The sequence below is a fragment of the Homalodisca vitripennis genome, chromosome 2, assembly GCF_021130785.1.
Source record: "Homalodisca vitripennis isolate AUS2020 chromosome 2, UT_GWSS_2.1, whole genome shotgun sequence".
Classification (NCBI taxonomy): domain Eukaryota; kingdom Metazoa; phylum Arthropoda; class Insecta; order Hemiptera; family Cicadellidae; genus Homalodisca; species Homalodisca vitripennis.
Genome location: NC_060208.1, coordinates 3692064 through 3716443, shown reverse-complemented (window position 1 = coordinate 3716443; position 24380 = coordinate 3692064). Strand labels below are relative to the sequence as shown.

Here is a 24380-nt window from a genome sequence, read left to right as displayed (position 1 = left end):
TTTTTAAATTTATCTTGCTGTAAATATACAGGGTATTAAAAAATCTAAAAACAAAACAACTCTAACTATCTTTTTCATTGTTACTTTATTGAACAACTTAACAAAGTTCAAATGTTACTCAAAATTAGTTGAAGACGTACCTTTTCAAAAAATAACTGAGAAAGTTTAGTTTCCAAAACATTTTAAAATTAAAAAATTATTATATTTGTAAAATTAAAAAATTGTTTTTAACACAAAAAATCCTACAACCATATGGTTTGTATCATGCACCAAATTAAAAGTAATAAAAACAACATTTTTGTTATTTTTGCCTACACAAACTTAACCAGTTGAGATGAAATCCAAAGTTTATATACAAAAAAAGTGCAAGAAGGTGCCAGCAAAACCTGCACTGATGGCCAGGAGCATTTCTGATCGGTACTTTCCCAACCTCAGATTACATACCAGATCGTCCAACATAATCTAATGTCAGAAAAGTTGAACGTTCAAAAATGCCCCTGGCCATCAGTGTGGGCTTTTTGGCCAGTACTTAATACACAAAAGGAAGTATTCCTATGAGATAGTACCCAAATTCAAGCTCAGATCATGTGAGCACTTATCAAATTTATCTCTAACTTGGGTAAGACTAAAAACATATTTACGATAACTTAATCTAAACCTACTTATATAACATAGCCTAACAACATCTATTTTTCACAGTGACATGTATTTTTCACAGCAGGTCAAATAAAGAGTGTTCTGTCTAATAATGTAGTTTTTTTTGGTCCCCGTCAAAAACACTTCCAAATATAGTGGCCTCCAGATAACACCAAAATACAGATATTTATTTACTTATTAAATTTTACCGTGCTGTGAGCTTTATTTTATTTGTTGACAACATAATTGTTATATTCTTTGAGGTTAGGGGTATATTCACTATTGGTAAATTGTAAAGTTATTATTTAACTTTAATTTATTATATCTTTAATTTATTGCTGTGAGTCAGCTATCAATGAACTGGTAAAATTTGGATGTATGTCCATTGGAAATAAAAAATTAAAACAGTAAATAGTAACTAAATGTTACATTGTTTTTTGTTTACTTCACAAATACATTTTATAAATACTTAGACCTTGCCTAAATAGGTAGTTTTTTTTTTCAAAATTATATTATTCTTTTTTTAGATATAAAAAAAAACAACTATGATTTGAAATACCTATAACATAACAAAATTCAGTTCTAAATATCGGTTATAGTAGTTTAGATAAGTTAATTATGATTATCAATTATTTGCTTGTGGTGGTGACTGCTTAGCTTATTAGGTCTATATTGCAACCAATGCTAATATTTTTCTAAATTGTGTTTAAAATTTAATTTTTTAAGACCAACCAAAAATTGGTCAAATCCCCTCAACTCACAATGGGAATCTGAAAACCCAATCAGACAATGTGAAAAATTGTGTGGCCAAATACAAATAGTTCTAGCTAATTTATTATGATGAAAATTTAACCCTAGGTTGCAAACATGTATCAACCTAAAAATAAGTATGGAAAAATCCATAGACAACGTGTGTTTGCAACTATCAAAAGGCCTCTTTGAGAGAGTAACCAATTACTATGAACCTCCTCCATCCATTTTACAGTCATGGTATTTTTAATAAATTCCTATGTAAACATTGAAGGTCCTAGCTAGGGGTTAGTCCATTTCAAATATTTTTTGTGTGTGTTCCTATGCACAATAGCATATTATAGTATATATACAACACATTTTACCTCTGACCTTCCTTTTGGTTACCATGTCTCCTGGATTTTAAAAGTTGTCTGGTATTGACCAAACATTTTTCATCCACATAAATAACTAACTGGACAGTAGCCTATTAAGGGTAACTGTGATGATAAAATGTATGAAATGTAGTTATAGATGTATAAAATAGATAGACAACAGTTTCTTCAATACTATTTTTTTAATTATCAATTAAAATGTCAAGATAATTTACAAGGGCAAAAAGGGTTAAATACAACTTTAATTAATCTATATTTATAATGGAATAATGCCTCATATACTGTCTGTTCTTTCATTTATGAGAATAATTGGTATTCCTCTACCATTCAGTCATATTCCAAAATTCCATCATAATTGATGAGAACCTTGAATGCACCATTATGTGTAGGTGGGTTAGTCTAGGGCTGTTAACTCCTTCCCCCAAAGATTTGGAACCAAGAAAATTGTCTTTAAATAAATAAATATATACTTACTCCTAGATAAGGACTGCATGCTGAAAGCACTACTTTGTGAGCTTTTAAATATCGTCCGTCTGCTGCGAGAGTACAATCCACCAAAGTCCCACTTTCTAATAAATTGTCAAATACAGATACCAAAGTAGATTGATGATTATTCCACCTCAAACAGAAATGTTCGGTTGCCATTATGAAACACTATGTAGATAAATAAACACGCACGATGCGATTAAAACAACAAATTAAAATACCACGTAACAAATTTTACAATAATTTCACAATACAACCACACTACGACACCCGAACTTATCAGAGAAAACTGCCAAGCTAACAAACCGATGCAGCTGCCATATTGTACAATTTGGGTTTGGGGTTGTATGACTTGGTATTCGGATTTCTGTTTTAAAGACTAGCCATTAAAATGTAAGTATAAGTACTATACAAAGTAAGCAACATTATTTGTTTGTATAGAATTATAGTTAAAGAAACGGATTAAAACGTCTATAACAATTCTAGGTTTAGATCAGCACCACTATATTATTAATATCTGATAACTCAAACAAATTTATTATATTTATTGGTATTTCTAAACGTAATTTCAAAATTATTAAATATTATAACCTGTTTGATGTGTTTATGCGCTCAATCACATTCCAAAAATTTAAGAATTTATTTTAATTTATTCTTACTACTGAATTATACCAATTATACACAAATAAAAATAAAACATTAACAAATTTAAAAGATTGACAGCACAAATGCAGCTATACAGCTAAATAAATTAGTAAATGACAACAAATTAACAAAATAAATAAAATATAAAAATAATAAACTAGAGATTAGAATAAACTAATGAGTAATCTTGGGTTTCAGAAGTTAGTGTCTGTTGTGTTCTAGTGAAGCAAAAAAGTAATCTAGTCATAAAATGAAAATTAATATAATTTATTTATTTATTTTGTTACTTATAGTATTAACTTATTAGTTTTAGTTACTCTGACTGTCATTATTGACCGTACGTGTTTATAAATTAACTTTTCAATGATAATTTAATGTATTTTTATTTTATTTTGTCATTTTCTTTTATTTTGAAATAACTGTATACAAGACAAAATTGTATTATTAATATTTATTTATTGCTAGTTTATTATTTATGTGTTGTCATTTCTAGCCTAGGCCTATTTATTAGTATTTTTAAGGTTATATAGGTATAAAAAATGCCTGTTACGAGGTCGAGTGGTAATTTCCTTCAGGTCTTAGATGGACTGGATCACCTAGATCAACATGTCATAGATTTAGTAGCTAGATTTTTCACCGAACTGCGATCCTGTGTAGCTACCTTTGGTGATGAGACTGTGGAGAAACTAGTACCTCATGTGACCTCTTTGATGAGTGTTCTCAATAGTAGTCTTAAAGAAAATAGTGTTCTGAAACATCATATTGAGTCCCTTCAAGACGACCTTACTTCAGCCGAGCATCGATGTTTAACCCTTGACAACAGCTTTAAAGGGAAGTCCGTCCAAATTTTCGAGATGGAGGACAACTACGAAGGTGAGATTAAGAAGCTGAAGGACGAACTCAGCACGTGCAAAGCAGACAACACTCGCCTGCAGGAGACTGTGGACAGAGGAGTTGAGGCTGAGGTGACGAGGATGCTCGCTGAAAGTCAGGAGAAGATCGACACTCTCACATCTAAGCGTAGAGGTCTCCTAACAACGTTCGAAGTTCTAGAGGCGGACATCAAGTGCCTGCGAGCCGAGCTACGGTCTGCAGAAACTCGGGCCAAGCAGAGACGGTCATGCTTCGCTGACACGACACTTATACAGAGTCCAAGCCAGGCTGAGTCGACATCTGTGCCAAGCTGTAGTCAGCAACCAGTACCTGTGACGGTGACACAGCCTGTGCCCGCCCCACCTGTGCAGGATATCCCTCAACAAGGCGGTGGCGTTAGGGAGTTTAGCAACGTCTTGCTCATCGTCCCATCTGAGGCATTCTAGTGCTAAGTGTTGGAACAAAGGTTCTTTTGTGGAATGTTGTCCGGAGGAGGGGAAATTTTAGATGTAAGGAATGTTTTGTTGAGTTATGTAGGTGTTAGTTTGTCCGTAATATATTTGCACGTTGGTTGTAACAATCTCAGGCGAGGTTATCGGGGAGGCCCCGGTTACAACGGTGGTCATGAGAAGCGTGAAGCTCTACATGACATGGCCGAGCTTCTTTACACAGCCAGAACACAGTTTCCCGACGCGAAAATAGTTCTAAACAGTGTGTTGCCCAGACGAGATATTGGCTACAAGGCTCTGAATGACTTCAACTCCCAATTGGAGTTGATGTGTGGCAATTTTTACGTTCTTTTCGTCGAGGCAAACACACTTGTTTCGAAAAAATATCTCGCCAAGGATGGCGTTCATTTCAATAAAAGGGGAGTCTCTCGTCTCAGCTCTCTGTTTGAAGACAATGTGTACTTGGCTCTTTTGAGTGTAGCCCCACTCTCTTCTGATCAAGAGAGCCAAGGTGAACCTGCTATTGCTGCTGGCTCAGGGTCTGAGGTCGGGGAGGACATTCCTGGCAATCAAGAACCTCGTGAAAGTCCGAGTATTTCCCGGGCCTCGGAAAACTAGTCAGTAGGGGGGGGGCAGCAAGTGTCTTAGAGTTGCTCACCTAAACATGAGATCATTGAATACGGGCTTTAAAGAAATGTTTTCGTTGGTGAGTGACTTTGAATTTGATGTTTTTGGTGTTTCGGAAACCTGGCTGCACCCGTCTACCTCATCTGACAGCTATACCATACCAGGATATGTCATGCTACGAAGTGATCGTCAAGATAATCTTGAAAACGTGGGGAAACAAGGAGGAGGAGTCGCCCTCTATCTAAAGGAAGGAATCGATAACGAACCACGTCATCTGTCAAGAGATGTTGATCCTGGTATTGAATATGTTTGTGTTGTTCTAAAGGTTAAGGGTCTTAAGCTGGGATTGTGTGTAGTTTACAGGCCATCCTACATTAGGTACTCTCAGTTTGGGGAGCTTTTCCATTCCTTGTTTGTTGACCTTGCAGTCGAAGTAAATCACGTCATGTACGTTGGAGATGCAAACATTGACATGCAAGCTAGCAACTCTCATGAGACAAACTATTTGCTTCGGCTCTTGAGTGAAAATAATGTTGTTCAGATCATCAAGGACCAAACCAGGGTTACAGAAAACACTACTTCCTTGGTGGATCATATAATTGTGGATAAGGCTGCTAATATCAAGAGAAGCGGTGTTATGGATGTCTAAAAAATTACAGATTTTAGAGGTGTTGCAATTTCTGATCACAAGCTTGTTTTTTCTCATAATGGCTTTGAGAAGGAAAAGAATAATCCAAAATTCATGATGAACTGGCCCCAGTAGTATTTAAACGGGTGGCAAAGCAAAGAGCTCCGTGGAGAACTGACCAAATAAAGCAACTCAACTATCCAATCAAAAAAACAAGTTAAAGAAGATTTACAGTGCAAGTGGTGACCGTACAGACTGGAAAAACTATTCACATATAAGAAACAGACTGAACGGTTTGATAAGGAAGGCGAAAAAAAATGTTTTGCACAGAATATTTCTGAAAATACCTCTACCAGAGTTTTGGAATTGCCTAAAAAGAGGCAATGTTATTAAGAAAGGTAAATCATCAAACATTCCATCTAACATTGAAATTGAAGAAGCTAATAAATATTTTGCTGATATGGGGATCAATGGAATGGTTGATGATGAATTGTTGAGGTTTTACAAATCACTCTTTGAAAGAAAATTATGACAAATTTAGGTTTAGTAGGGTGTCCGAAGACGAGGTTATGCTTGCTATGAATAACATCAAATCAGATGCTGTAGGCTGCGACCAAATATCAATCAAAATGATAAAAGCAGCTAGCTTCTATGCCCTAAAAAGCATGACCCATTTAGTAAATTTGAGTTTGGCCACTCAAAGCTCTCTTACCAATTGGAAGATGAGTATTGTACACCCTTTACCGAAGGTCACACCCCCATCTACTGTGCAGAATTTAAGACCAATTTCTGTTTTGCCTGCAATGTCTAAAATAATTGAAAAAAATTGTTATCAAGTAGATGAATCAATTCGTAACATCAGAAATATTATGCCAAAACTTGTCTGGTTTTCGCCAAAATCACAGCACATGTACAGCTTTGGTCAATTTGTTTGAGGATTTATTTAGAGCTAAAGATAGAGGAAAATATAGTTCTTTGGTTCTTTTGGATTACTCACAAGCCTTCGACTCTATAAACCATGAACTATTGATTGCAAAATTGAACTATTATGGGTTTGATCAAGGCGTTCGAAATTGGTTGAAATCTTATCTCCAAGAACGACTGCATGTAACAAAATTGGGAAATGAGTTTTCCAGTCCCCTTTTCAGACTGCGAGGCGTGACTCAAGGTAGTTGCTTGGGTCCAATATTGTTTAACTTGTACACGTCTGATCTGCCGAGGTGTGTAAGACACTGCACAGCTCACCTTTACGCAGACGAGTGCCAGTTGCATTTGTCCTATGATAAAGAAGCAGCAAACACAGCTATCCTACAAATAAATTCCGATCTGCTGAATATCTCTGACTGGTCTCAGAAAAATGGCCTAAAGTTAAACATAGGCAAATGCAACGTGCTTCACACAGGTCCAAAAGCTCTGATGCAGACCCTCAGTGAACGTGGTGTGAGTGTTGAGCTCGGCGGCGGGAGGTTGACAGTGAAAAATAGTGTTAACACTCTCTTTATTGTGTATTTGCCTGACAAGGGGCCGAGATATACATGAATATGATACAATAGAGCCAAACTGGGAGACATACAATCGTAGCTAATGAGCATTTGCTTTCACAAGCTGGTGTTCATTTAATTAACAGATTGCTAGATTTCCTAAAAAGTGCCCCAACGCCCAAGAAATAAAAAAAATCGCCTTAAATGTTTTTTAAGGCATTTTATAATGTGGGCGAATTTATTGTACAAACTGGGAGACCGATCATTTACAAGACTGACCGTTGGAAGTGTGAAGAATTGGCTGAATGAATGAAAACAAAAACTGTATGCCCGAATGTGCATTGTGGTGTAAATGACAAAATTATATCAACTCAAATATTTTAAGACGTGTAGCCTATACATGTTTTTGGAATAAGCAATTTGACTCTGAAAAAATCATTTGTAAAGAATTAGTCAATACAAGTTTTCTATTTAAACATTTGTTGGTTACTAATAATCTTCTTCGAATGATAACTTGTTTGAATCTGATTGAGGAAGTATTGTTAAAGCTATTGCATTCAACGTAAAAATATGTTCTACTTGAAATGACGTGGTTGTGGATTAAGTAGAAAATGAAGGAAGCAGTGATTTTAAATACATTAAAGAAAACCATTAATAATACTAACTTGTTATATTGAGTAAACTCTGAAAATAAAATATATATATATATATATATATATATATATATATATATATATATATATTTTAAACAAAGAACTAACTTTAACGTACAAAATTTTACACCTTCCCCATAATATAGATGCTCCAAATTATGAAGGCAAGGTCAAAGGCATTGCTGCATTACAAATACCAACATTACTAACCTTGTGAGATTCCCGCCATATCTTTAAAGTAATCAAAACAAAACTTGCACTTTGCTTTGCATTTGAGGTTATGGTCACAATTATGTATCTCTTTCTTTGTATTTAATTAAATTGAAATATTTGTCATTGATGTTTGTTAATAACCTGTTTTATTAATGATTGGGTCACATGAAAACCATTGACTAGTCTAAACAATTTAGTTATTCAAAGGATGACCATTCTGGTAAAAATGTAAGTATGCATAGGCTATTATGTTTTGTTAAGATTTTGTAACTCTATTTAAATATATGATTTAAATTTAAAAATTTATGTAAAGTAAACTGTGTAACAGTCCTACTCATAAACAGGTTAGTAGACTACAGGCAAAGCTAATTGATGTGTGGACAATATTCTATGGTGAGTACAAGACTGTTGAAGGCAATAATTGGTACTTTGGGATTATACCGACCACACCAGTATGAAGAACACAAAAATAGAAATTTATAGAAACAAACATGATAGAACGAAAAAAACAACTCTTCAATTACAAAATTACAAACTTACAAGCATTTCCAGGTATTGTGATCGGTATTGTTGTCGCTGTTATCTTATCTTTCTCGAGAATCCTGATTACGGCAGGCCGCGCGGCATCACGTGATTTGCACGGTACATAATTGCCTTTCCATTTCAATTCAATTTATATTTCTGATTAGCCCCTCTAGAATTTGATATTTTACTGATAGGTACTATCTCGAGGGATGTTTTTCTTTCGTCGACATCAGCGCGGGGCAGCACCGAAGGTGCTGTCGAAGCCCGCGCTGATGGCCGGAGGCACTCGCATTTTGGGTGGCGGAATGTGATCAAGAATAAAAACAAGTTTTGAGTGTTTTTTTAATAAAGAGTTTAGTTTGGTAAATGTTTGTTTTTGTTAAATTTTTGTGTTTGGAGAAATATAGAGGTAAAACACGAAAGTACAACAAAGCGATGCACCAGCTGAACGGGCGGCGAGGCTCTGCAATCACGTTATCTACTAGACGCTCGACTTTGACCTCTGTCTGAGGATGGGGAGGGGTTTGCGATAAGACAATTCCTGTTTTATACTGACGAAATAGTCTTCTACGCTAATCTAGTAATCAGTAGAAGCAAAATGTTAAATAACGATTCATGTCTGGGTGTGGTCGGTATAATCCCAAAGTACCCAATAATTTTCTATCATGTTAAACCAAGTCTTTTAATCATGTGTGTTCCTATTATATTGCAAACTATATCTTTTTTATCCCAACATCTGTTACAAATCATTTAACCGTGAGAATAGTTGTGCATAAAACCGCAATGGTCTGGAGGCTCCGCTTCTCAGCTTCAAAACCATTACAAGCAAATTGGTCATTACTAATTGTCCTATAAAACATTCATATCAAATCAGACTTAAAACTATATAGTTACAATTTATCCAGAAGAATGATCATTGAAATATCTATTAAAATCTATCTAGCAACTTTGTATCTATAGTACTTCTGTAGAAAAAGGTTTTGATCATAGGGCTCCGACCCTGTTGGTCCGATTTGCTCCAACAGTGAACTCAACCACACCATTATGTTCATACCAAATTTTCATAAAGATGCGTTAAGAATTGTGGCCGTAATCGTGACAATTCACACATATATGGATAGAGACTGTTATGTTTATACACTGCAGTAGGTAGATTAGAAATATATTTAAAAGTGTGGAGATGATTGCATCAACGCTATTATAGATTTAAGAGAAAGTCTTTTCATAACAAACGAAACACAACTGAGTAACTTTTTAAATAACAAGATGAACTAAACTGCTTTATCTTATTGTTGACGAATATTTTTGAAGAAAGCTGTAAGAAGAAATCTGTTTAACTCTGTAGTAAACTAAATAGAGAATATATTACTATAGAGTATATAGCTAATATACTCATAAAATAACGATTTTATTTGTGAAAGGTTTGAGAAAAATACTAACAAATTGTACAAATTCTGGTATTTATTTATTTGGTGTCACAAATTAAGTATATTATTGTGATTGCTTCTTCCATAATCTTTAAATAATGTTTCAGGGAAAGTGATCCTCCTTCGTGGGGAATGCTTGAACTTCAGGGGGATGTGGAATCTAGAAACCAAACCCCCTTGGAGGACCAGTTTGTAGGTGACTTACACTTCACATTTCAGGTAACGGATTTTCATGAATTCTTCTGTTTGTTGGGCTTTACAAAACATTAAATTGTAATTTTTCCTCTCCGATCACACTTCTTTTATCCATCCTTAGTGTAGGCTATTCTCCAGCCTCCATTCCAAAGACTGAAACCAAGTGATCTAGGCTTTTTTTAGACATGTTCAAAACTTTTTAAGTTAAATACTACAGTTTAAGACAACTCGGTTATTGTCAATATTTTGATACAATTCTTGAGCTAGATTAAAACAAAATAAAAAATTCTTATCTATTATAAATCTTTGATATTGATTCATTTAGTTAGGAAGAGTTGAATGGACTTACCCATCACCGGATCTACAGGAAAGCTTAAAATGTTGTCTATCCATTATAAAGATTGATCTCACATAAAATTCAGGTAATTTTAATTATAATATTTGATTGAGTGGATTCAATTCAATCATTTTGATTCATTAGTAATACAGGTTACATTTAATAGTGTTGAATATATGGTAACAATGTCTATAAGTATTAACATACAACTCTAAATGTACAATATAAATATTTTTCCTTAATATTAAGTTTTAAATTTTATTATAATTAAAAATGTTATAAATAATTAAGAGTTTCTAAAGTTTTCTTTTAAAAATATTATATTTTGCTACAATATAATGTTTTATGGAAGATAAATAAAGAATTTGCGTGTATACTGAGATTTTTTATAATAAATAAACCGGTAAAGATAAACACCAAATAAGATAAATAACCTAATTTATTGGAAATCCAAAAGATAAAATTTTAGATGAAAATAAAAGTGGCATTTACAAAATTAACTGTGAAGATTGTGATAAAATTTATATTGGCCAGACAATAAGAACCATTAAAAAAAGCTTTAAGGAACACGAAAGATATTATAAATATGGACAAACTGAAAAATCAGCTATTGCCAAACATGCATTTGAAACAAAACACCTTTAAAAACTTTACATTATTAAAACAAGTCCATAAACAAGAACTCGACGCATATGAAACATTATACATAATAAAACAAGGATAAAATATTAAACAATGATTTTGGACCGATTCAAAATTCACCATTCCTTTAAAATATAATTAAATTCTTTTTTGACCAAAACTTTTATACATATACTAATATTTATTTTAATTTACCTTTAACCATATAAATTTTGTATTAAGTTTCACTCAGCTGATATTTGTTTTAAATTGTTTATTCACACCTGATGATGGCATCTTCGATGTCGAAAGGCCTCGTGGTAAAATACAAAAATTATTGGAGAATTGTGAGTTTTCTTCTGTAAAATAATAGAAGATTGATATTTCCAATAAGAAGAGCTCCTCCTCCTTCACGGTAAAGATAGTGTTTGTGGCACCTAATGTTATAGCTCGTCACTTCAAACACGAAGTGGTGTAAACACTGTAATTTCAGAATGATAATTTTCTCTCAGCCCTTCACTTAAAACCATATGATGTAATGACTTTATGTATATACATATAAACATATACACCTGTTGCCCCTGGAAAATGTTTATAACAAGGCATAATGTTGAACAATAACATAACATTTTTGCATGTGGCATAATTCAAAGGTTTTAAGTTAATTTTATCATATGTGTGTTTTTTTTATATTTTTGAATTTGCAATATCAGTTTATATATTGTTTACTGTGTAAGAAAACAGATATTGGAAGGTTCTTATATAGATCTCTCCTCCACCCCTCCTGCATTTCACTGTCACAGTTTCAGTTGACCTTGAACATTTCAATTCAACAGATGGATGTTCAATTGTTATCTAACGAGTGTGTTGTAGTGTAACAAAGTTAACATGAAATTAGAAAGAAAAGAAACTTACTTAAAATGTATTCTAATAACAGAAGTAGAGATACAAGTACATGAGAGGAATTTGACATTGAATGGTATTAGGGAAATCTCCATACTGCTTTATGCGTGAATAACATATCAAGTTACTTATTTTTCAAAACTTTTACTTGCTGTAATGACTATATTAAATATATCACTGTATCAACCATTGTGTAATAGCAAGAAGACATCATGTTACTGTTTAATAAATCTGTAAAAAACAAACAAAGAAGTGAAAGTGACAGAATCCTCGCTGTCCGTGTCCATGTGAACTGAGTACACGCTTCAGGCAGTGTGACAGAATCCTCGCTGTCCGTGTCCATGTGGACTGAGTACACAAGTCATGCAGTGTGACAGAATCCTCGCTGTCCGTGTCCATGTGGACTGAGTACACAAGTCACGCAGTGTGACAGAATCCTCGCTGTCCGTGTCCATGTGGACTGAGTACACAAGTCACGCAGTGTGACAGAATCCTCGATGTGAACTGAGTACACGCTTCACGCAGTGTGACAGAATCCTCGCTGTCCGTGTCCATGTGGAACTGAGTACACGCTTCACGCAGTGTGACAGAATCCTCGCTGTCCGTGTCCATGTGGACTGAGTACACAAGTTCACGCAGTGTGACAGAATCCTCGCTGTCCGTGTCCATGTGGACTGAGTACACAAGTCACGCAGTGTGACAGAATCCTCGCTGTCCGTGTCCATGTGGACTGAGTACACAAGTCACGCAGTGTGACAGAATCCTCGCTGTCCGTGTCCATGTGGACTGAGTACACAAGTCACGCAGTGTGACAGAATCCTCGCTGTCCGTGTCCATGTGGGACTGAGTACACGCGTCACGCAGTGTGACAGAATCCTCGCTGTCCGTGTCCATGTGGACTGAGTACACGCGTCACGCAGTGTGACAGAATCCTCGCTGTCCGTGTCCATGTGGACTGAGTACACGCGTCACGCAGTGTGACAGAATCCTCGCTGTCCGTGTCCATGTGGACTGAGTACACGCGTCACGCAGTGTGACAGAATCCTCGCTGTCCGTGTCCATGTGGACTGAGTACACGCGTCACGCAGTGTGACAGAATCCTCGCTGTCCGTGTCCATGTGGACTGAGTACACAAGTCACGCAGTGTGACAGAATCCTCGCTGTCCGTGTCCATGTGGACTGAGTACACAAGTCACGCAGTGTGACAGAATCCTCGCTGTCCGTGTCCATGTGGACTGAGTACACAAGTCACGCAGTAGTGTGACAGAATCCTCGCTGTCCGTGTCCATGTGGACTGAGTACATGCGTCATGCAGTGTGACAGAATCCTCGCTGTCCGTGTCCATGTGGACTGAGTACACAAGTCACGCAGTGTGACAGAATCCTCGCTGTCCGTGTCCATGTGGACTGAGTACATGCGTTCATGCAGTGTGACAGCACTGATCCGCAGTCTGAATACTTAGTGCAGTAAGACGTTGTCTATGGTTCTGATTATTCAGTTATAAAAGAGGGAAATTCAAAAAGAGCAACGCATATATATATAACTCCATGAGGTATTAAAATGTTATGGAGAGTTCCAAAACTAAAATTCTATTTGGTCAAATCATAGAAAAATCACAATTCTAGTATATTTATTTCTTACTATATCTAACAAACTATGTATTCCATTATTTAATTCTAAACAAATTATAGCTCTTGGTAACTTTAGCTGATTTTTTAGGAATCAAAATTCAACTAGCCGTTACCTGCTTAGAACTAAAATATCTCTTGGACTACTTATGTTGTATTTTTGGGTCGGTTTATCTGCGTAACTTGTCTAACCATGATCTGTTCCAGGGCAACACTCCGGTTCTGATTATTGGGCACCACATTCTGTATGGGAAAGCAGTGACTCTGGAGAAACCGTTAGCCATCTTGGAAAAGATCCAGTTGCCCGACTCTACTGAATATATTGTTAAGGCACTGGTCAAACACAAGCTTTTGTTCAAAACTAGGCCAAAACCTATTATAGCAAATGTGCCCAAAGTCGTGTAGTATAAGGAGGATGATATATGTACAGTTTTCATACCAATTTTGTTGTTATTTATTTGAGTGAGGAAATAAACTTAAGAGAAAGTAGTGATGCTTCATTCCCTGTAAAAAACTTTATAACACTGAACTGTTTTTATTTGGTAGTCATTAAGGATGAAAAGGATAACTGGCCTTAATTAACTGCCTGAAGAATAACTCATACATGTGAAATTTATAAGAGCTCCCCACATGTCTCTGCTCGTGGATTTTTAAACTTAGGTTTCTATCTGTAAACATAAAGCTGTCCAGATGTATGGGAATACAGGAGAGCATTGCAGTTCACTACAGTGACAGGGTGTCCAAGAACATGACGAGGGTAAGCGCAAAAGTAAATACATTTGTCATTGGCTCAAAATGTACAATGCACTAGAAATCTGACACTGCAGTCAAAGTCTTGGTTGAATTTCTTGCAAAATGACTACTTCTTCAATATCTGTTGGCTTATCTTTTAGAAGAAGAAATGATTTGACGTATGTCATGATCACAACTAGCAATGTCACTATGATTGGAAGAAAACAAAAGCAGTGAAGCTTCGGGAAGATATATTTAAACTTTGATACATTTTTCAGATATTTTTGGAGATGTGTAGTTTGAAATTACAAAACCAGACAAATAAATCCACACATATAAATCAACATTTTCCATGATTTTAAACAAATTTTTCAATAGATGTCTATCCTTGCATACAACTTCTACCTGATACTTGGTACCAAAACAATTGGACAAAAATAGATAGTGCAGAAAAGTTCAATGATTTATTTGTCAGTATAAACAAATATAACATTGTATAAAACTATGAACAGATCAATATTTACAAGATCTTGAAAATGTATGGCACAAATTTATTTCTTAACCTACATAACAATATTTTATATTATTCACGAACATCATCTACAAAATTATTAAATTCTTGCATTAAAAAAATGAAAAAAAATATAAATAAAATCTCCAAAAATATTTCTTTTAATTCACAATACAATTTTTAATAAACAAACTTATGAATTCTTTTCATACTATTACAGAATTGAAAGTATTTTAATATTAATGTAGCCACTTAATTATAAATGTAGGCACATATCAAAATGTTCATTATGTAGATGTCATTTATACAATATTGTGTAAAGTTTCAAGTATGTGTGAAGTAAGTGCCTGTGAAATATCAATAGCGTTAATAACATGGTAGTGTCATTATAGCAAGTTAGAAATTAAAGTTCTTTATGAATGAAATCTGCTAATTCATACATTTGGTTTGTCTATGTAAAGTTTGCAACACTTGATTTATTGATTTACATTTGAAATCAATCCTTGTAGGTTAATCTGACATTAGATACTTAACTGAGAAAGACAAGATGGAAGTTGAGCAATTAATCACACAACACATCTCTCACAATAGAATTGAAACACGGTTAAAGAACAAACATACTTTTACTACATGTTATTAATACAAAAAACACAAAATTCCTGGAATCTATGTCTGCAGGACTGTATCTGAATATGACAACCGACGGGAACATATTCTTCCAAACCTGTTGCTATGGTTGGTAGAGTTACAAGCTTACCTGCTGAACTTAGCACTTTATTCATTTGAGGAATTTTTGGAAAGAAAGAAGATGAATTAAGAGGTAACTATTTAACAATATATATATATATATATATATACACACACACATTTATATAATTAAGTTAATGGTATTTCAACAGAAAATTTGTGTTTTTACTTGACACTACTCTTGTACACAATGTACATTTCACGAATAAAGACTTTTTGGTTCTTGAGTTATCAAAGACAGAACATGCTCTTAAGTTTCCAATATCACTCAAGCTTAGTCGTCAGTTTGAAACATTGTGTTTAATGAGTAAGTATGAAATCAAAATATCTGCATTAGTAACTAAATTTAGGAGAACAAGAAACAAACAATTAAGTATCAATTACAAATAACATTTTTTCTTTATATTCACTCAGGCTCAAAGGACAATCTTCAACCGAAACTTTTACAATGAAATCATTAAAAAAATAAAGTTATACAAAATCTTTTCTACATTCTTCCTAAAAAAAAATCGTTTGCTACAAAAAAACCTTTTACAATCCTGTTGTTGATTACAACTGACTCTATCTTGTTTAACACATATTTTGACAATACTTATTGTATCTTAACCCTCTGGCCTATGAAAACTCAACTGCTATGCAACATTGAGTATCCTATTAGCAGACAAATGTAACAGTTTGTTATATATTTGTGGCAAATTTTTTTAAATTAATAGGATGTACATGACGCTTTTTTGGGTTTCTAAAAAACATGCTTTACAAATACATATGTTAACTTTAAATACATTTTTGTTCTAATTGTATTTAAATTTCTAAAAAAAACAGATTAACTGTCTCATTCGCATAATTGAATTCACAAACCACCACTTCACAGTGTTTAGTTTTATACAATCACCGCTACCATAACTTGTGTTATTATAATATGCATAATTTTTACCTGAAATCTCAATCAATAATGATGAACTTACCAAAAATGACAGTGAATAGAACGATTGTTAACATGTAAAACAGTGTAAATGAAATTGCTATTCCCTATGTCTAACTGATAGTGGGTCAGTTGTTCATTTTATTTTTCGCAATGAAATATTAATTCTGTGCAATAGTATATATGACAGCTTAAAATAAATTTAAAATTTTTAAGGAGACAAAAAAGCACTATGAATAGATGGATTTTTATTTTAAAATTTGATGTAATCGATAACTGAATCTGTCTGATAATAAAGCAAAATCAAAATCTAGTGAAGTTAGACTAAGTTGTGTTAGGACCTGTAAGCTTAATCGATGACATTAGTTATATTTGTAAAATAAAAACGAAATATCAAAGTTTATATTCAAATCATAAACTGTAGCAACGAAACAAAAACTATTACAAGTTATTTTCACTGAGAACCATGCAAATCTTACGGTGTTAATGATACAAGAACAAAAATTATATAAAAGTACAATACGTTTTAAATAATCTCAGGTTTTTCTTTTAAACAATAATTGTTGGTTATATCTGTATTTTAAAACATCTCATTTGAAATAAACAAAAGATCATTAATCCAATCAACGTACAATTATCATTGTCTCATTGTTACAATTATTGGAAGCATCCTCAAATTCTTCTTAAGCCCAGAAAATCTGTCATGGCTGTTCCTTTACACATGGTAAACAGTTTTAAATATCTCTGTTTGGCCGTGTAAACAACAGAATAAAAACCAATCAATAAGAAAAATAAAAACTTGAAATATTTTTTAAATCAGAAAAGTCCAGGTTTTCAAGCCATGTTTGAAAAGTATCTAAAGCACGGTTATTTTGTGATCACCACTTTGAGCATGTGGCTTTTTATATACACAACATCAACAGTTAACATTTACTGTTTGTTGTGACCGTTCCAAAAATTAATGAAGTGCAATTAAGGATGAGTTCACAATAAATCAGTAGTCATTCACAGCCTGTGAGATTTACTGTGTGGCGACACGTGCTCAGAGAGTACACTCGACGGTTTCATAACGGATGAACGAATGTGAATCACAAAGATCGGAATGAATCCATCCAGCAAGATTTGACACCGCTGTCACACTTTTTTGTAATTGGGTAATGAAAAAACTTCATAACAAAGCTCCAGCACAACTAGAACGTCTGCCAAGCCCCCTCCAATCACCTGTTACTTCACGTGTGGTCGGATGATCAAGGCTTTGAGGAGGTGATGATGTAACAAACATAGTTAATGAATTCAGTAATTTACCTCGTTGATCAACAAATGTCCGAGGGGTAGTGTTGTAGGAAATCAGTTTCTTGTGTTATGTACTGCCTTTGTTTAACATTTAATATAACCTAATGCATGACTCATTGGTAATGTAATGGAACTTATACATTTGGAAGCTCAAGAGAGCAATAAAACATTTGAATTATGCAAGATTTTGAATAGAAATGTTGAGGGACCGGAAGACAAGGTCAAATTATCCAAAATTTCAAATTATACAATTTTGACTTTATTATAAAATTTATGACCAAATTGTCATAAAATTTGATAAATTAAAATAGGATCAAGTTACCTTATTTTCTTTCAAAATTTTCACACCACTATCGGTATCTTACCAAAATCTGCAGTGAACTTTCGTAATCAATAATTTACACAAATAAAGACAAAAATTGCAAGTAAAGCAATGAGTGTAAGCAATACCACAGAGGATATTTCCAAATTTAGATGTACTACTGTAACACAAAATATCATTTTGGAATATTATTAAAATATTTTAAAGTATCATCCATAGGTTGTATATGAAATAGAATCTTTTACAATATTAATTTTGTAATACCTTTAATTGAATCAGTTAACTATATTTCACAATTTAATGTGCATTAATATTTTGTAACAACATATATTAATTATATAAGCATTACAAAAGAATAAGGTAAAAATTTGCACAAGAATACAAGTAATTTTATTATTTCTAAATGTTTCTACAGTTAAGTAGAGGCCACAACGACATATTTGCCTGCTGTAGGCTTGAGCCATTTACATAACTTAGCTGCAACTATAAGAAATTTAAATGGAGGAAGGAGAGTAACATAATATGTAATATCCAATTTTGTATTGAAAAAAAATTACAATAAATATTTTTATAAATACATGTAAATAGTAACGGATTTAATATGGTGTATACTTATACAATAATGTTGAAACATGCACTTACTCTATACATAATCTTATACAAATTTGATCTTTACTGATTCTACAAATTATCAACAAGCACTGGAGAGTAAACAGTGGCTGGACTGATATACAATATGTGAGATTCTCTCCTACGAAGGGAGAGGTTTACCAGTCTTACTTTAACATTACTAAACCTAAAATACCACTCTGTATTTCCAGAACTAGTGAATATATTCACTATTCACACTACACTACTGTACTTAACCCTTTTAGGACGACAAAAATTTTGGTTATTTTTTAGGTACGCATTTTTTGACGTGACCATATTTCATAGCGAACATACCAAAGAAGACGACGGTGAAATTGGGCAAAATGTAGTAGTTTGATAAATATATTATAAGTCCATTATTTTAAATTGTCCTTACACCATTTTTTATCCACATGTACATAATTAAATTGTCTACAATATGGTAGCATTTATTACTATTTACAATAACCAGAAAAATTAAAAATTAAATAAAATTTTAGAATTTTTATTTTATTTTTTTATTTTATTAGTTTGGCTTCAGTTTACTATGATAAAAAAAAATTTTTTTACTGTGGGAACTAATATTACTATGTTTCTTACATAGTTTTCAGTTTAAATACAAAATTTTATTAACATTGGTTGAGAAATAATTGTTTTACAACAAAAAAAACTTACATTACTACAAATGTTCAGATGCACTTTCTGAGTATTGTAACTCACGGTCCAGTTCACTGCTGTGATCAGCTAAGTTAAATTGATCCATATTCACAAAAGAAGTTGAACAAAACACATTTCACTATAAATCTATAAACACTAAGTTTATAACTGATCTGAAACAATCAACTATAGTCAACGCGACCGCACTGTGACTGACTGAATGTAAACAAACTAGACGGAATTGGCGCGCTCCGCCGACTGGCACTACAATAGGCGCTCACGTGCAGCTGTTCTAAAAATAGACATATTGTTTGGCCAAGATAAGTTCCGAAATACTCCATTTCCTGTCTCAGGATGTGCCTCTACAAGGAAAACTAATTTTGTTCATCGTATTTTCGATATTACGTGAGTATTATGCAAACGTAAACCGGCGGGCACATAAAAGTCCGCTCGTCTTCTTCGGTAAAACTAGTGCGGACTATTGAAAGCCCGCATCGTCTTCTTCGGCAAAACTAGTGCGGACTATTAATAGTCCGCTCGTCCTAAAAGGGTTAATCTAACATCACAAGCTGACAACACTACAGCTGGCAGTTCTTACAACATTAATGTGATTTAATCACCAAAACTACAGAAAATATAGTCAAAATAAATAAGAAAAAACAATATTAGTGAGCAAGTCTGAGTCCAGTTTACGAGCCTTTAATATTGACAAAAATATAACTCGTTAAAGTTACAATAAGTTAAAAGTTACTTTAATTTTTAAACAATTTAAAATGGAATGTTCACAGTTTAAAATTGGAAGTGATTGTGTTGCATAAGAAATAATTACAGAAAGATTACAATTTTGGCCTTTAGAGAATACATGATATTTCATCGTGTATAACTAAATTATAGTATTATAAAGTAAAGAAAGTCCTTGACAATACGGTTTTTAAATGAAAAAATTTTTAAATATCTTATGTTGATCATCTTTTAAAGAGTATACTTAAAGTGCTTCAGATCACAGATTACAATCTGTGCCAAGAAAATTTGTCCATTCAAAACTTTTGAATTGTATCAAGTAAATGGGGAAGAAAGGCAACACAACTTTAGAGAAATTGTGCTTCTCCAGTCTTAACTTACAACAGAGGGTACAAGCTAGATGACACAACCTCATGCCAGTCTATGATTTTGGTGTTTTCCTTGCTTATGTATCACATTCTACTAACATATGGTAAAGTGCAACGCCTTGTACAACACGCTCAGCTGTGCCTATCTGGTCTCATAAGCTTCTCAGTTCTCCTCCAGTCATAATTTATAAGTAGTTCTTAGCCTCGTCTCAGCCTCCAACTTATTTTCACAAAGGTATCTTCTTTGGTTCTCTTCTCTTTCCCTGAGTCTCCCTTTAACACATTAACTGCTCAATGTCTTTAGGTGTCTCAAGTCTTGTGCGGTGGACACATAAATGTATCTCTGCGCACACCTGCTTCCTCCTAATTGGTAGCTTAGCCGGTTAGTTTATTTTCAATTCCAAGTCACGGCAGTGAAGGTTACAGGTTATTCTATTCGAAAGTTAGTTTTGTTTTTGATGCATGTGATATTGAAGTGTTTAAAAACAAGTGACAAAGATCCGACATATTTTCGTAATCCTGATAATTTAACCCTTTGACGGCCACGGGCCGATATACTGGCTCTCGAATTTCTTTTCCGAAACGGCCGTGAGCCGAGATATCGGCATAGAAAAATCAGTTCGAAAACGGCATCGCGCCGAGAAATCGGCACCCTTCATTTGATTACATTATTCCCCTTACCTCTTTATTTTCGGTTTGTAATATAATATCAAACGAAACGTTAAACATATATCCTTTCAAATTATTATAATTATTATAAAATGTTTTTACTTTTTTTTGTTCAGTAGAAAGATGCAATTCAGAGGCAGTGACGTTGTCAAACAAGATGTTCGGTTCTCTTTGGTAGCAGCTGTTTTGTTCGTTGTGGCTTTGTACACTTGGTTTTGTTCTTAGACGTTGTAATGTGAGGTTATGTTACATTTGCTGTGAAGTTTAGTAATGTTTCTTTTCTGGTTTACATTTAGCAATGAGTAACAAAAGACGTCGTGAAGCATCGCCTGTAAGTGAGGACACATTGTTTTCCTGTCTTCAAAATGCTAATGTAAGGACTATTAGTAATGACACTTCCAATTATGATCTCTTTTCTTCTGAAGACAGCACTAGTGACTTGGACGATACGGACGATGATCCTACGTTCGATCCTGCCAATTTAGGACCGTCTACATCACAAACCAGATTTGGTCTGCCCCTACAAAAACTAGGCCTAGATTTTTTGATGATGTGAGTTCTAGTTCTGATTATGAGCAAAATGTTAGCTTAGGCCCTAGTGTAACAAATATTCCAAGGCCTAGAGGTAGGCCTAAGGGTAGTACTAATGCTACTCCTAATGATAGTGACTTAGCCTATTCTCCAGAAAGAATATGGGTTCCTGTCAGTGAAAATGATGATTCATCTATTAGGCCTAAACATGATTTTTCATTCAATGAGATTCCTGGTCAAGACATTGCCCACCTCCAGACTCAGCTCCCATTATGTATGTGCTGCTTTTTTCTCACTAATAACCTTATTGAAAATTTTTGTTACCGAGACCAACCGCTATGCTCAAGATGCCCATAAATAGTAGTGGAATGAACAGGGTATGGGAAAAAGTTTTCTTTTGCGGAAATGAAAGCTTTCATAGCAGCAAATTTGAATATGGGACTGAATAAAAAACCTTCTATAGATATGTACTGGAGCTCTTCTTCTTCTCAGGTTACACCATGGTATTCTCGATTGTTCAGCAGAAATAGATTTGAAGATATTTTAAGATTTTTTCATATGGTTGACAATAAAAATTGGCAAAACACGGTACCCCATATTATGACCCCACAGCAAAAATTTCAGCCACTTGTTAGACCAATGCTAATAGAGTTTTCCGTCAATATTATATCCCTAACCAGCATCTAAGCATTGACGAGTCTCTAGTTGGAACCAAAAATATCATACCCAACTATTGCAGTATATGCCTAACAAAAAAGCACCACAAATGGGGGGATCAAACTTTGGGTGCTGTTGTGATTCCGTCTCAAATTATTGCTTAGCATTCTTTTGTTATAAAGGAGCTAAAAGCAATGAAGACCAGGAAAACATAAGAAAAAGAGGTCTAGCTTTTACTGTAGTTACAAAATTATTGGACATGGGGAAACTATCTGAACAAGGCTTATCACTTGTATACTGATAACTTTTTCACGTCCATTCCTCTAATTGAATATTTATATTCAAAAAAATGACATTTGTAACAGGTACAATCAGGAAGAATAGGAGAGGAATCCCTGATGAATTGTTAGGAAAATACAAGGTAGGGGATAAAAGATACATGAGGAGTAAGGAAAATTTTAGGTTTAGCTTATAGAGAGAAGTCATCTCAAAAAAAGTCAGGTGATTCTTGTGTCTTCTGATAGCAAAGCTGCTAACGTACAAGTAAGCAAGAATAAGGGAACAAAAGTGGTAATAAAAACAAAACCAGACATGATCCACCAGTATAATAAATTTATGGGTGGGATCGACACCACGGACCAGATGTTATATTCATATCTAGACGAGAGGTCGTACCGTAAAATATTGGCGTAAGATCACATTCAATATTTTGTCTAGAATGATTTTGAATTCTATATTCTATACAAAATGAACTGCAAAGACAAAACCTAAGTCACGTTTGAATTTCACAATAAATGTTATTGAGACACTTGCTCAAGAACTGGCTAATTGCTAAGAACATTTCCAGCTAATTTAGGAGGAGGTGATGGCCAAATGCCCCTTAGTCGGTTGGAATGGATAAGATTCCTGAAAAGAAAGAAAAAGAATTGCTGTGTCTGCAGTACAAAAAATCAAAGAAGGAGAACAAGACTGCATTGTTTTAAAATGTACCAAAGGAGTACATGCAGAGTGTTTCCATAAACACAAATGTGCATAAAGAAGCACAAAAGACCGTGTAAAATATTGTATATAGATTTGTTAACTATAATTATTATTACTATACATTTTTAAATGTTCATGTATAAAGTGTTTGAAGACAATTGTGTAAACAAGAGAAAAACTATAAGGTGACCATTGTACTGTAATTCACATGGCCTATGGACAAACAAGAAGTTACAAGGTAAACACTTGTTATACCAAACTTTCATGTTGATTCGCATGGTGTGCTGTGTTGTTAGTTTTCCTATAAAAAATATTTCTAAAAACTTTATTTCTGAAGATATCCATATGATTTTTTTCTATACTTGTTTGAAAATATGTATACTTTCTTATAATAATAATGGTTTCCTTGAAATAATTTTTTTTATCCTAGTTGTCACCAATCAAACACAAAAAATAAAAAAAAACATCCTAATTTTTTGAAAAAAATAAATAAAAATAATAATAATAAAAAAGTTTAATTGTTACAAAAATATATTTTGATGCTTTTTATATATACTACTAAATAAAACAAAACAAACATCACTAAGATACTACTATTTATAGATGAGTTTACACCAGTGTTTGTAGGAGTGTGTCAAAAGTGCCATTTTGAGAGGCTGGCCTTTTTGGCAAGTAATCTGGATATAATGGCTGGGGTGTTTAGAAGTACAAATGAATTTATGGCTTGGCCTTCAAAGGGTTAAGTATCAATGAAATCGATAGATATGCTCTTTATGACTCACAATCTGACGAGTATAGTGGTGAGTTTAATAACACCACACTTGAGAACAGTTCTGTCCTTGATATTACAGAAGCCGAGCCCAGTAATAACAATATTGCTGTACCTGGTCCAAGCCATGTAAACACTCTACCCTCAGCTAATCCAACTTCTCGCAGAGGGAAAAAAGCTCCTCGTTATCTGTGCAGAGTACAGACATGTATTCAAAACATTTTTTGGTGATTAGATGTCAAGAGACCGATTTTTGTTAATTTTAAGATGTTTAAAAGTGGTTTGATGCAATGAAAACGGTGATCGTTCACATAACATAAAACCTGCTGTTGACTATTGTGTTGTGTATATTCACACTCAGCAAGGTGGCACCATGGACATTGTGTCTGAAGGACATGC

The 24380-nt window shown here is 33.9% G+C and overlaps 2 protein-coding genes across 4 annotated transcripts in view; one reads left to right on the top strand and one right to left on the bottom strand.

Annotated features, from left to right (window-relative positions):
• The window catches only part of LOC124356067 (longitudinals lacking protein, isoforms A/B/D/L-like), a 288880-nt gene extending 286306 nt beyond the window's left edge, over positions 1-2574 (bottom strand). For all 3 annotated transcript variants that reach the window (XM_046807234.1, XM_046807235.1, XM_046807233.1), the window contains exon 1: positions 2235-2574. In XM_046807234.1, coding sequence (XP_046663190.1) covers positions 2235-2405 — 171 coding nt within the window. In that variant the 5' untranslated portion in view covers positions 2406-2574. The remainder of the gene's footprint in view (positions 1-2234) is intronic.
• Positions 2575-7739: 5165 nt separating this feature from the next.
• LOC124353477 (chromosome transmission fidelity protein 8 homolog) lies at positions 7740-13940 on the top strand. Its single transcript, XM_046803320.1, has 3 exons — positions 7740-8043; positions 9875-9986; positions 13659-13940. Exons 1-3 carry the CDS (start codon positions 8024-8026, stop codon positions 13854-13856), a joined length of 330 nt encoding a protein of 109 aa, XP_046659276.1. The 5' UTR covers positions 7740-8023; the 3' UTR covers positions 13857-13940.
• Positions 13941-24380: the final 10440 nt, after the last annotated feature.